This window comes from Aristolochia californica, unplaced genomic scaffold (genome assembly GCF_029961685.1).
Source record: "Aristolochia californica isolate CCGP_79_NKW_82.1479 unplaced genomic scaffold, dmAriCali1.0.hap1 SCAF_4, whole genome shotgun sequence".
NCBI classification, from domain to species: domain Eukaryota; kingdom Viridiplantae; phylum Streptophyta; class Magnoliopsida; order Piperales; family Aristolochiaceae; genus Aristolochia; species Aristolochia californica.
In genome coordinates this window covers 22,223,011-22,237,608 of record NW_027182103.1, presented here as the reverse complement: position 1 = coordinate 22,237,608, position 14,598 = coordinate 22,223,011, and the positions used below count along the sequence as shown (strand labels likewise).

Genomic DNA, 14,598 nt, shown 5'->3' with positions numbered 1-14,598 from the left:
TAGCATGAAAGGGATTAAAAATTGAGGGTATTTTAGATCGCTCTTTAAAAAGAAATAGTCATGTGGTACGAGTACAATCGTCAATAAATGTAATAAAGTACTTGACTTAGGAAATGTTTGAGATGTTCAAGGGTCCCCATACATCTGTGTGGATCAACGAAAAGAGGAGAAATACTTTTAAGTTATGGACGAGGTGAGTATGTGGTCCTCTGATGTTTGCTTAGTTGACACACTTCACAATTTAAATTTGACATATCCTTAAAGGTAGGAAAAAGAAGATGAAGAGATTGTGTGGATGGATGTCCCAATTTATTGTGCCATAGAATTGTCTCAGTTTCCTTGATTGAGCCATAGAATTGTCTCAGTTTCCTTGATTGAGATGGCATTTATTTGAGGCACGTCCAGGTGGTAGAGTCCCCCTTGTTCATGGCCTCCTCCAATCACTTGCTTCATTGTAAGATTCTAAAACACACAAGAAGCAGGTGAGATGGTAATTGAGCAATTAAAATTTTATGTTAGCTGACTAACAGATAAAAGATTCAAGGGAAAATTAGGAACAAAAATAATATATATAAGCGGAATTGATGGTGTAACAGATGTGGATCATTTCCCCAGAACTTTAGTTTCGGAGCCGTCAGCTATGGTAAATGGTCCTCCTTTGTATGACTTATTGAGGCTTGATTAGCCTTAACCCAATCCGATTTGCCATGGATTTTAAAACACTGATCTATAGTGTGGCCATCTTTCTCACAATGGGTGCATTCCCTTCCGTCTATTCTAACAAAACCATTCCTTCCACCTCTTCTTCATCCTCCTCTGTAATTTTCTTCCACAGCCTCGGTTGCAGTCGGTTGATGTTCTCCTATGCTCGGAGTACAAAGTGGATGATACTTTAGTAGGATAAGGAGAAGAAGAGTCTGACATGCAGAGTAATGTGGTACATAAATCATCAAAGGTGGGAATAGAAGAGGTGCTGGGTTGACTTTTCGCAACTTTGAGATATGGCTTAATGTTTGCTAGGGAAATGGTAGTGGCTAAGGCTTCCTTCTACTTGTCTTGGACAAAGACATTGGTGGAGGTAGGCTTAGCTAGCTTCCATTCTTGAACAAGGCCTCTAAAATGAGCCAAATACTCATGTATATTTTCTCCTTGTATAGTGTTGAACATTCTTTGGAGAATATCATATGACATGTGTAAGTTGTCAGAGCTAGAGTACAACTTAGCACATGTCTCCAAAATTTGTTTGGTGGTGTCAAAATGAATATCATTGTTGGAGATAGGTTCTTCCAAGTTTTTGATTAGCCAACTAATTACCAAAGTGTCATTTTTTAACCACTTAGCATAAGCAACATCTTCTTCATCAATGGGTAGCCCAAGTATGGTGAGGTGACGAAGTAGGTCCCTTGTTATAAAGAACCGTCGAACCGATGTGCACCAGATCAAGAAATTTGATATCCCTTGCAAGGGTATGGTAGTAATCTTAAGAATATCATTTTTGTCACCCCATGTATTCTTCAGACATAAGAGGCCATCCAAGGGTAATAGTGTACTCAATTTGAAGTAGCCTAAGTAAGCTTGGAGATTCAAGTGCGGCCAAGGCTAGCTCGGGTAGAAAGGAGGAGATCCCAAGCTTGATCAAGTCTTTAGACAAAGAGGGAACCCTCTTGGGCCAGTCAATTTTCTGGCCAAAATTTTCTATAATTAATTCTCTAGTCTTCCTTGTAAAGAATAGCAAAAATTAATCAATAAGCATGACATCAAGTAAGGTAAGCTAACAATTCCGAATTAGATTTTTCCAAGATCATTCCAAAAATATATTTGACTCCAGCTTGAGATAAACCAGTATATATATTCAGTTCCTCATGAATTAGGGAATATATAATTGATCAAAAATCAAATAAAATCAGGCCTAATCAAGAAGATATTGTGAGATCTTAAAAAACAGGAACCTTTCTTCATGGATTGAGTCTACCAAACTTTCAAAGGACCACTTCCTTTCTTAATTTGTGCTTGATTATTTTTATTTAAAACAGAATATTCTATTCTTGATTTTCCAAGAACAATCAACCAATTCTTGGCTCTCAAAAAATTCTCCAAAATATCACAAAACCAAGTAGAGTTTTTCAAACAACTCGGTTAATGGAGAAGCTTAGCATGGAAGGTATGTAATTAGATTTCTGAAATCCAGTGGATAAAAATCCACTCATAATAGGCTGAAGATAATTTTCTTCATTAGGAAAATATTTTTCCAAAAAAATTCTAACTTTTATTTAGAAAATCTCAACATAAACCGAATTTCAGCCAAAAACTTGCAATCCGACAAAATTGCCATGGTAAATTTCTTCTAATCCGAGATGCCTAAATCTCAATATTTTCATAAGATGAAGACAGAAATAAAATCATCTCTTAAACTTCTTCTAATTATCCAAAAACAAAGAACTTGAAGTAATAATAAAAAGAATAAAAAACTTATCTCACAAGCATCAATCTTGCTTCACAAAGAGCTTCTACGAGTAGCTTTGATCATAACTTCTTAGAGCATTCTTTTGACGTGGGGATCCTAAATTTGATGCTCTAATACTATTGAATTTAGGATCCCTTTTCCAATATTCTAAGCAAGATAAGAGAGAAATAAAAAGAAGAAAAGGGGAGAAAAGCTCTTGGGTACAGAGAAGAGAAGTGGAAAAAGAGAGGTGTGCACCAAGCAAGAGAGAGAGAGATTTACTCAAGAAGGAGTTGTGTGACTTGATTAATTCTGAATTACAACACCTCTATTTATTTTAGAGGAAGTGATAGAGTCCTTATACAATTAACCTTTCAATCTCCTAATTACATTTCATCCCTAACTCTCTAAGATAAGTCTATCATGAAAAGATAACACAATCTACTAGAAGTCTTATATAAGTTAAACTACAAATCTTCTTCAATAACGTGGACATAAGGGAGAAGGCTAGCTCGTGGCCTTAACCCTTGTGGGTCCCACATGATCTTCCAGCTCATATTGATAAGATTACCAGCTCGTGGTATCTTTGTGGGTCTCACTTGATCTTCAGGTCTTCTAACTACTTTTAGCTTGTGCTTCTTATCTTCTTAACTCGTTCTAGCATGGGTGAGGACTCTTTTTGGCATCCCACGTCCTCATGGTGGATCCCACCATCTCGTGCACCATGGTGGGTCCCACATTATAACAGATACTATGTTGAATTTAGGACCCCACGATGGAAACCTCACTCAAGATGAGAGAGGGAGAAGAAAAAAAACAAAACGAGAGAGAGAGAGCTTGGGTAGAGAGGAGAGAACAGAAAAGAGAGAAAAATAGTTTAGGATAGAATGAGATTCTTTATGAGTTGAGAAGTGGAGAGGATTGAACCCTCCAACCAAGACCCCTATTTATACTATTTCAATTACATATAAATAGATAAGATAGGATCCCTAATATCCCTAATAACATCAATCATGATTATCCAAATCTACACAAATCAAGGGAAGATAAATCAATTACATTAATCAAGAAAGATTGCCAAATATTTCAACTTATGTGAGAAGGATTCCAGCTAGTGTGATGACTCATCATGCCACTTCACGTGATCATGGTTGGTCCCACCTACTCCTGTGATCATGGTGGCTCTCACCTTGTAACAATATTATTTGCTGTAGATACTCACATCAAATTATTTCATGTATCCTTATTACTCTAATGGACTTCCATTATTTACCAGTTATCCGTTGCTATACAATTGCATATTTTGTACATGTTATTTGGGGATTGGCCGATTACCACTATTGTTATTGTGTCTCTTTGATTGAGACATTATTTTTGAAGAAGAACTTCTCAGTTGCTTGCCTTGGGTTCATTATTTGCTAACTGTTGTCAGTATTGGTTCATCTGCTACAGAATTTGAATTTCTTAGAAAAATAAAGCACATGGTGGCCTCAACATCTTATCTTCCTCTTTACCCATTACCCATTCGTTATTTGGCATCCTGTTTCCTACCATCCTTTATTTGACTCTCACATACCCCTTTGAGCCAACCCCTTATGTGTTGCTTTGGTTGGTTTACCTTTAAGTCCATTGAGACCTTTTATATGTATCCGTGGGTCTTTTATCACCGTCTTGTGAATGACAAGCATTACTCATGTATCACTGATTTCTATCTTTGAGAGTCGGTGCCCAAGTTGGGACATGGAGGACCTTATTACTACATCTATGTTATTTTTTTCAAACTGGGATCACTGCCATTACCTCCCAGTTTGAGGGAAAAAAATTAGAAGAAGAATTACAAGAAAGAGGTATTTTATTCTATATGTTGTGGTAATTTTAATGTGACAAAAAATGCAAGAAAGGGGGAGCACAAAAAAGGCAAGAAAGGGGGAGCAAAAAAAATTAAGTTTTTTAAAGATGAAGTTTTTTTTGCATCTAAGAAGAAAAGTTTGCAACAAATAAAATTGAAGACCAAGAATCTTTTTCATTGCAAGCTGAAGTTATAAACTCCAGCTTTAGGAGGAGTGTTGAAAAGAAGATATGAAAGCCTCTTACATGACTCTCACAATAAGAAGTCTTACAAAGGCAAAATTATTATGGAAGGAGGTCTCATAGAAGAGTTTCTATTGAAAGGTGTTTTAGCTATATTAGGCTTCTATTTATATTGAGGTATTTAATTATGCTAAGACTTATCTTTAAGTGTTAGAGTTTGGGTGTAATTGGGACAAGGGTAGTTTAATTGTAATCGGACTCCACTAGTTTCCTCTATTATAAATAAGGGTTCATGTACTCTGATTACAACAAGTAAATGAAGTATTTCTCTCTCCCATAAATTCAACAACATTTCTAGTAAAAATACGTCTCCAGGAACCATTACTGCCTTATGTTTATAGGAAACACTTTTTAAGCTGAAATTGCTTACCAGGAAAATTTTGAGGTAAGGCAATTTTTGCTAAAACAAATTAATTTCTACAACCACAAGGCTTTGTTAGTACCTTTTTTTTCAGAAAATATTTGAAAGGTATTTTAAGTAAATATACGTCATGAGGGACCATTAGTACTTCATGGTTCCTAGAAAATAATTCTAGCTGAAAATTCTTACCAGGAAATTATTGTGTTAAAGCAATTTTTACTGCAAAAAATTACTTTCTATAACTATAAGGCATTGTTAGTGCATTTTTTAAGGAAACATTGAAAAAGTATTTCTAGTAAAAATATGACCCTTGGAACAAAGCTTCCATACCTGATGATGTTCTCACAAACAACAACATATTTCTTCTGTTGAAAGATTTTCTCCATCCGCAGACCAATATGGTTTAGGCCTGAGTTGTGAGCAGCAATGTTGCTATAATTCTTCTGAGAAGACTTACGAAGAGCAAATAGTGCTCTCTGGTGAATTTATGTAGCAGCAGTAGGGAAGTTGGCATTCATTGCCACGGCAAGTTGAAGCCTTTCCATTGAAATAGAGTGCAAAATTGCCGCTTCACCTCCTATCTCAATTTGCAGCACTGTTTTGTAGACAGCAGTCAAAATGACAATATCACACCACTTCAAAATTTGCAAGTGTTCCTCCAAGTGCAAAGAATTTGAAAGGCAAACCCTGATTGGCAAGACCCTTGAAACACTCAGAGGCATGGAATCATCATGGAAATCAGGATCTGCATTGTGAAGATTTATGGTTGGTTGAGCAATTCCATAGTGTAGACAGTAAAGATTGCTTCAACTGCTTCAACAGCCCCAGCTGCCCAATAGCACCCTTTGTTGAAGATAATGATAAAGCCTCTGAACTTGATAAATTCTGCTCATATACATCATTTCTATCAGTTTTTATTTTCTACTGTTGTGCCCCTTTCTGCACTGCCACAGCAGCAGCAAATTTAAAAGTCGTCATCAACTTAGTGGTCATGTATCCTTCTGTGCATGCCAGCATATATCACCACTGCAACAGCAGAAGCAAAAAAAAATTGACTGTAGCCATCCCACACTTTGCATATATATCCATCCACATTGCCTCATTATCCTGGTTGGCAGCATCAAAATCCTTACTCTCAGTTTCAGTTTTCTAATGTTGTGCACCTTTCTTCACTGCAACAGCAGCAGCAATTTTAAATTTCATCATCATCTCAATCTCAAGAATCCAAGAATGGCACATGCAGTAAGAACACTGTTTCTGTTCTCAACAACAGTAATGTAATTTATCACATTCCCCTGTTCAGCAGAACTTCTTAGCAAAGAAATCCAGTTCTCCACCTTTCTTTCAGGCATATCATCAAACAGCTGCACGGCCTCGTCCATTCTCCCTATCTTCCCGAAATATTGCAAGAAAATTATAGGCCGTGTGCTAATTCCACTGCTTAATGAGGCACCACTAGAAATTGATGGCCATGGATTAGACGCAAAATCAATATGCCCACGTAAAACCGCATCAAGTATACTTTGTTCAGTCTCCACCCAGAAATTGATTATGTTCTCATCAATAGTAAGATAATTCATCACCCATAGAAATTTCTGTATGATTCCCAAACTACCCAAAAAATTCCCATCTCGCATTTCAGACACTAAAGCTTGAACTCCGTCAAAATTGGAGTAACCTTTCTATTTTTGTGTCCAACGGTGCACCCTCAACCCAATTTGAGAGTGTTTTCTTAAAAACAATGAAGGACTAGAGAAAGGAGAAAACGAAATTTGTAGAAAATCGTCTAAAAAACTGACCCCAAAATTCATTGAAGTCAGTTACCCGCTAGGCTGCTGAGAGCAACCGTGAGAGGTGTCAACATTTCAATTCGGAACTCACTGTTCCTGAAGTATTTTCTTCCACCAAAGCCAACCGGACCTTTTTCCGACAGAGCCTCACCTTTTTTGGATGGCAAACAGCAGCCACATGGTGCTTCTCCAGTCGGTGAAGATTGGAGAATTTAGGTCGACTTTTTTCCGAGAAAGAGGTAGGTCAGAAACTTTTCCAGGTGGGAAGAGTCTCTAGAAATATTTCTATCTCCTATTCCGGAAGGGGTTTTCCTTGCCATGATAAGGGGTTTTTTTATGTCGAACCCAATTCAGCCATTATCGGTGAGGTTTTTGCAGAATAAGCCTTCGATTTCAGATTTTTTGGTTCCCCGATATCAGATTTCCATGTTAGGGAATTGTGCTCTGGTCTTCCCTACTTAGAGATTTTCATGGTCCCCGATTTCGAATTTCCATGCTTGGCGCCTTCCTTATAAATTTTAATGGAAGATTCACGCCTTCCATCACGGCATGCTAAAATTTCTATGCGTATTTCTACCAATGCTAAAAACCTTGCATGCATTTCTCCCAATAGATTGAGTATGGCCAGATACTTTTCTCGGGATGAAAAATCACTCATTGTGTTCCTGCTCTGATATCAAATGTTAAGTACCTAGCCAATACTTACCAAAAGATCGATCTATTAGATAGCAAAAGTACTTAACCTCACGATCATAACAATACTCTCACCATTTTGAGCTGACATCCTCAATGGCCCACTCTAGCAACACTGGCCTGACCCACTTTTTGAGCCTACCAGTAATTTTAATCTGGCATCTAGGTCACCCCCTCCGGATTCGAACTTGCAACAACGGTATATCTCTAATACAAAGTTGTTATGGTCCCTTGCTTTGATAACTCGGTGTGGGATTGGTGAATCCAGAGTTGTAAGAGAGTTGTTGCTCTCGATTGGGAGGAAATGAGCTTCCTTTTTGCAGTTATGCTGTTGTTCTTGGTAAGAGGTTGGGAAGCCCTTGCTGCTCTCGGACAGGAGGGGAATGGCCCCTTGCTGCTCACGGCTGAGAGGGTTAGGACCCTTCCAGCTACTGTCCGGGTTAGGGGCTGAAAAGATTCTAACTTGGGCAGTCCACGGATGAGAGGTTAGGAGTCACTAACCTTGTTGCTCTCTAGTTTAGCGGTTGAAGAACCTCTAGCCTTTGCTGCTCTCAGTTTAGTGGCTGGAAAACCTCTATCTTTGCTCAGAAAGAGAGAGAGATCCTCTCTTGCTTTTGTGCACTGATTAGAGGCTAAAGGCCTCTTGTTGAGCTTGGAAAAGAGGAAGAAATCCCTCCTTGTTTTTGGTGAAGAGGAAGGTAAAAAAATATCAAAGAGAGAAGAAAGAAATTCATATTCAAGAGGGAACTTGATTCTAGAGCTCGTCAAGGAGAACTCTGAACCCTGTTTAACCTAATTCAAGACTTGCCTTTTCTCATTGTCCTTCCCCTCTCAGTAGGGTTGACGGCAACATAGTTTTAGGGTTTAATTTTACAATTTTGTCCCTACGGTAATTTAACTTAAATAATGCATAAAACGAATTTAAAACAATATAGAAATAAAGCAATTAACTCAGTGACTCAATGAGCCTCCTTTGGATGACTCGGTTAGTGTTAAAAAGGATAGTCCCACATACATTAGCGAGTATAAAGATCTTGCATTTATTAGTTGACAGGAGAGGTTTCCTAAGTGGCTAGTCATTTTGGGATAGGGCCTTCGATCCAATTTAACATGGTATCAGAGCAAGGTTCTCATATGTGGGCATCCACCCAAATTATCCACGTGCCACCACATGAGGGCCTCTACCCAAATTATCCATGTGCCTACACGTGAGGGGGAGTGTTCAAAAGGATAGTCCCATATACATTAGTGAGTATAAAGATCTAGCATTTATTAGTTGGCAGAAGAGGTTTCCTAAGTGGCTAGTGATTTTGGGATAGGGCCTTTAACCCAATTTAACAGTTAGCTATTGAGTCCTCAAAATTTTCATGATGAAAATTCTTTCCAAAAGAAATTTGTGGTATAAATTTTTTGTTTAAACTAATTACTTTCTGCAATCATAAGGCTTTGTTAGTGTATTTCTTGTAAAAATATATCTCCAGGGTCCATTAGTGCCTCATTTATCTCTCAAACACTTTTACAACTGAGAATTTTTACCAGGAAAAATTTGAGGTAAGGGAATTTTTGCTGAAATTACTTTCTACAACTATAAGGCCTTGTTTGTGCATCTTTTGAGGAAACATTGGAAAAATATTTCTTGGAATTTTTTTTACTAGATAGTGCATGTTTTATAGAAAATGTCAAATTTTCTGAATACACTTTTCAAGTTGAAAATTTTACTAGGAAAATTTTGCTGAAATAAATCACTTTCTACAACAATCAGGCCTTCTTAGTGCATGTTTTACAGAAAATATTGAAAATATTTCTTGTTAAAATATATCTCACGGGACAATTAGTACCTCATGTTCCCCAGAAACACTTTTCTAGCTGAAAATTCTTACCAAGAAAACTTTTTGACTAGGCAATTTTTGTCGAAACAAATTAGTTTTTACAACTATAAGCCCTTGTTAGTGCATTTTTAGGAATTTTTGTTAAAGTATTTCAAGTAAAAATACGCCTTCGAGGAACATTGGTGCCTAATGTTTCCTAGAAACACTTTTCAAGCCAAAAATTCTTATTAGGAAAATTTTGTGGTAAAGCAATTTTTGCAGAAACAAATTACATTTTACAACTATAAGGCCTTGTTAGTGCATTTTTTTCAAAAAAGGTTGGAAACATATTTTTTGTAAAAATTCATCTCGTGGGACCATCAGTGCTTCATGTTTCCTGGAAACATTTTCCAGCTAAAAAATCTTACCTAGAAAATGTTGAGTTAAGGCAATTTTTGCTGAAACAAATTAATTTTTAGAAATGTAAGTTCTAGTTAGTATCTTTTTTTTAGGAAATATTGGAAATTTATTTCTCATAAAAATAGTTCTCCAAAGACCATTAGCGACTCATGTTTCTTGGAAACACTTTTCTAGCTTAAAATTCTTACCAGGTAAATTTTGAGTTAAGGTAATTTTTGTAGAAATAAATTATTTTGTATACTATAAGGCCTTGTTTGTGCATTTTTCAGGAAACATTAGAAAACTATTTCTAGTAAAAATATGTCTCCAGTGACAGTAGTGTCTGAGGTTTCTAGGAAACACTTTTCTAGAAGAAATTTCTTGCATGAAAATTTTTGAGGTAAGGGAATTTTTGCTTAAACAAAATACATTTTACAACTATATGGCCTTGTTATGCCTTTTTCATGAAATGTTGGAAAAAAATATCTAGTAAAAATACATCTGTAAGGACCATTAGTGCCTCATGTTTCCTAGAGTCATTTTTCTAGCAAAAAATTCTTACAAGAAAAAAAATTTTATGAGGCATTTTTTTTAAACAAATTACTATCTATAACCATGAGCCCTTATTAGTGACTTTTTTCAGGAAACATTGGAAATATGTCTCCAGGGACCTTTAGTGCCTCATGTTTCCAAGCATTTCTTGGTTAGACAAATTACTTCTTAAAACTATAAGGTCTTGTTAGTGAATTTTTTTTTTTGGAAACATTGAAAAACGTTTCTAGGAAAAAAAATGTCTCTAGGGACCATTAGTGAATCATGTTTCCTGGAAACACTTTTCAACTTGGAAATTCTTACTTGGAAAATTTTTTGGAAATCCAATTTTTGATGAAACAAACAACTTTTTACAACTATAAGGCATTGTTAGTGTTTTTTTTAAGGAAACGTTGGAAAAGTATTTCTAGGAAAAATCCATCTCCAGGGAGCATTAGTGCCTCATGTTTCCTTGAAACCCTTTTAAAACTAAAAATTCTTTCCAATTGTAAGGCCTCGTTACTAAAAATTTTGTGGTAAAGCATTTTTTGTAGAAAAAATTACTTTCAACAATTGTAAGGCCTTGATAGTGCCTTTTTTCAGGAAATGTAGGAAAAATATTTCCAATAAAAATATGTCATCAAGGACTATTAGTGCCTCAAGTTTCTAGGAAACACTTTTCAAGATAAAAAATTTTACCAAGAAAATTTTCTGGTTTTGCTATTTTTTCTAAAACAAATTACTTTCAACAATTATGAGGCCTTGTTAGTGCATTTTTTTAGGAAACGTTGGAATAATAATTCTAGTAATAATACATATCCATGGGCCATTAGTGCCTCATGTTTCTTGGAAACACTTTTCTTGTAGAAAATTCTTCCCAGTAAAATTTTGTGGTATGGCAATTTTTTTCTAAAACAACTTATTTCTATAACTAAAAGGCCTCGATAGTTACTTTTTTTAGAAACATTGTCCAAGTATTTCTAGTAAAAAAAATGTCTTTAGGGTCCACTAATGCTTCATGTTTCCTAGAAACACTTTTCTAGCAGACAATTCTTACCACGAAAATTTTGTGGTAAGACAATTTTTTCCAAAACAAATTACTTTCTAAAATTATAAAGTCTTGTTAGTTTTTTTTCAAGCAACATTGGCAAAGTATTTTTTAAAAAATAAAATACATCTCCTAGGACTATTATTGCCTCATGTTTCCTGGATACACTTTTCTAGCTGAAAATTCTTACCAAGAAAATTTTGTGTAATGCATTTTTTGCTTAAATAAATTATTTAGTAAAACTGTAAGGCCTTGTTAGTTCTTTTTTTTCTACAAACATTGGAAAATTATTTCTAGGAAAAATATGTCTTCTAGGACCATTAGTGGCTCATGTTTCCTAGAAACACTTTTCAACCTAAAAATTCTTACCAGGAAAGCTTTGAGGTTAGGCAATATTTGTTGAAACAATCTACTTTCAACAACTATATGGCTTCATTAGTGCATTTTTTTAAGAAATGTTGGAAGTGTATTTGTAGTACAAATATGTCTTTGGGTACCATTAATGTCTCATGTTTCCTAGAAATTCTTTTCAAACAAAAATTCTTACAAGAAAAATTGTGATGAAAGAAATAACTTACTACAACTATATGGCCTTCTTAGGGATTTTTTTTAGGAAACATTGCAAAAATATTTTTAGTACAAAATAAGTATCCAAGGACCATTAGTGCCTTATGTTTCCTAGAAACACTTCTCTAGCTAAAAATACTTAAAAAGAAAATTTTTATGGTAGGCAATTTTTGTGAAACAAATTAGTTTCTACAACTTTAACATTTTCTTAGTGCAATTGTTTAGGAATGTTGGAAATTATTTATTGTAAAAATATGTCTCTAGGCACCGTTGGAGCCTCATGATTCCAGGGCACTTTCCTAGATAAAAGTTCTTACCTAGAAAATTTTGTGGTAAGGCTATTTTTGCTAAAACAAATTACATTTAACCACTATGAGGCGTTGTTATTCGCTTTTTCAGGAAATATTGGAGAAATATTTCTAGTAAAAATACATACCTTGGGACCATAGTGCCTCAGGTTTTTTTGAAATACTTTTCTAGCTGAAAATTCTTAACAAGGAATTTTTTTTGTTAAGGAAAGTTTTTAAAAAAGAAATTACTTTCTACAACTGTAAGGCCTTGTTAGTGTCTATTTTCAAGAAACATTGGAACAATATTTTAATAACAATTATCTCCTGGGACCATTAGTGCCTCATGTTTCCTGGAAACACTTTTCTAGTTAAAAATTCTTATCATGACAATATTGTCGGAGCCAATATTTTCTGAAACTAATTACTTTCTACAACTATAAGGCCTTGTTATTGCCTTTTTCAGGAAACGTTGGAAAAAACTTTTCTTGTAAAAATATGTCTCCAGAGACCATTTGTGCCTCAAGTTCCCTATAAACACATTTCTAGCTGAAAATTTGGTGGTAAGGCAATTGTTGATGAAACAAATTACATTTTTCAACTATAAGGCCTTGTTAGTTCCTTTTTTTTCAAGTAATGTTGGAAAAGTATTTATTGTAAAAATACATCTCCATGGACCATTAGTGCCTGATGTTTCCTTGAAACACGTTTTTAGCTAAAACATTTGACCTAAAAAATTTTGTGATAAGGCATTTTTCGTTGAAGCAAATTAAATTTTACAAATAGAAGGCCTTGTTAGTGGCTTTTTTCAGGAAAGAATTTCGTAAAAATACATCTATAGGGAGCATTAGTGCTTCATGTTTCCTAGAAACACTTTTCTAACAGAACATTTTTATGAAGAAATTTTTGTGGTAAGTTAATTTTTGTTGAAACAAATTTGTTTCTAAAATAATAAGGCCTTGAAAGTGACTTTTTTTAGGAAACATTAGCAAAGTATTTCTAGTAAAAATACGTGTCAAGGGACCATTAGTGCTTCATGTTTCTTGGAAACACTTTTGTGGTAAGGCTTTTTTTTTAAAGAAATTACATTCCACTACTAGAAGGCCTTATGTATGTATTTTTTAAGGAAATGTTGGAAAAGTATTTCTGGTAAAAATACATCAGTAGAGATAATTAGTGCCTCAAGTTACTTGGAAACACTTTTCCAGCAAAAAAGTATTATGAGGAAAATTTTCTAGTCAGACATGTTTTGCTGAAACCAATTACTTTCTACAACTATGAGGCCTTGTTAGTGCATTTTTTTCAGGAAACTTGGAAAAGTATTTCTAGTAAAAATACCACTCATGGGACCATTAGTGCCTCATGTTTCTTGGAAACACTTTTCTAGCTGAAAATTCTTCCCTTGAAAATTTTTGGGTAAGACAATGTTTTCTGAAATAACTTACCTTCTGCAACTATAAAGCCTAGTCAGTGTCTATTTTTAGGAGAATTTGGCCAATATGTCTACTAAAGAAACATCTATGGAGACCATTAGTGCCTCATGTTTCCTGGAAACACTTTTCTAGGTGAAAGTTCTTACCATGAAAATTTTGTGGTAAGGCATTTTTTGCTAAATCAAATTACGTTCTTCAACTATAAGGCCATGTTAGCAATTTTTTTTCAAAAAATGTTGGACAAGTATTTATTTTAAAAATAAAATACGTCTCAAGGACCATTAGTGCCTCATATTTCCTAGAAACACTTTTCTTGCAAAAAATTCTTATGAGGAAAGTTTGGTGGCATGTTAATGCCATTTTTTAGGAAATGTTGAAAACTATTTCTGGTAAAAAAATGTCTCCATGGACCATTACTGGCTCATGTTTTCTTAAAACACTTTTCTAGCTAAAAATTCTTACCAGGAAATTTTTTTGGTGTGACAATTTTTGCTTAAACAAATTACTTTCTAGAACTATAAGGCCTTGTTAGTGCATTTTTTGCAGGAAACGATGGAAAAGAGTCTCCAGTAAAAATATATCGCTAAAAACCATTTGTGCCTCTTTTTCATGGAAACAATTTTCCAGCAAAAAATTTATACCAAGAAAATTTTGTGGTAAAGCAATTTTTGTTGAAACAAATTAATTTCTACAACTATCAGGCCTTACTAGTGCCTTTTTTCAAACATGTTGGAAATGTTTTTCTTGTAAAAATACATCTCTTGGGACTATTAGTGCCTCATGTTTCCTGGAAACACTTTTCTAGCAGAACATTCTTACCTGGAAAATTTAGTGCTAGGGTATTTTTGCTAAAACAAATTACTTTATACCACTATAAGGCCTGGTTCATGCATGTTTTAGGAATCTTTGGAAAAGTATTTTGTATAAAAATACATCTCCATGGACCATTAGTGCCTCAAGTTTCTTGGAAACACTTTTTGAGAAAAAAATTCTTACTAGAAAGATTTTGTGGAAAAGCAATTTTTGGTGATACAAATTACTTTCTTCAACTATAAAGCCTTGTTTTTGTATTTTCTTTTAGGAAATGTTGGAAATTTATTTATAGTAAAAAATACTTCTTCAAGGGCAATTCGTGCCTCTAGTTTCT

At 34.8% G+C, this 14,598-nt stretch overlaps 1 protein-coding gene across 1 annotated transcript; it reads right to left on the bottom strand.

The window, feature by feature from the left end:
* Nucleotides 1-431: 431 nt before the first annotated feature.
* Nucleotides 432-6,957, bottom strand: LOC137963976 (uncharacterized). The gene is made up of 2 exons (XM_068811214.1): nt 5,226-6,957; nt 432-462 (listed from the first exon to the last, which is right to left on the bottom strand). Exon 1 carries the CDS (start codon nt 6,530-6,532, stop codon nt 6,101-6,103), a length of 432 nt encoding a protein of 143 aa, XP_068667315.1. The 5' UTR covers nt 6,533-6,957; the 3' UTR covers nt 432-462; nt 5,226-6,100.
* Between the last annotated feature and the right edge of the window lie 7,641 nt (nt 6,958-14,598).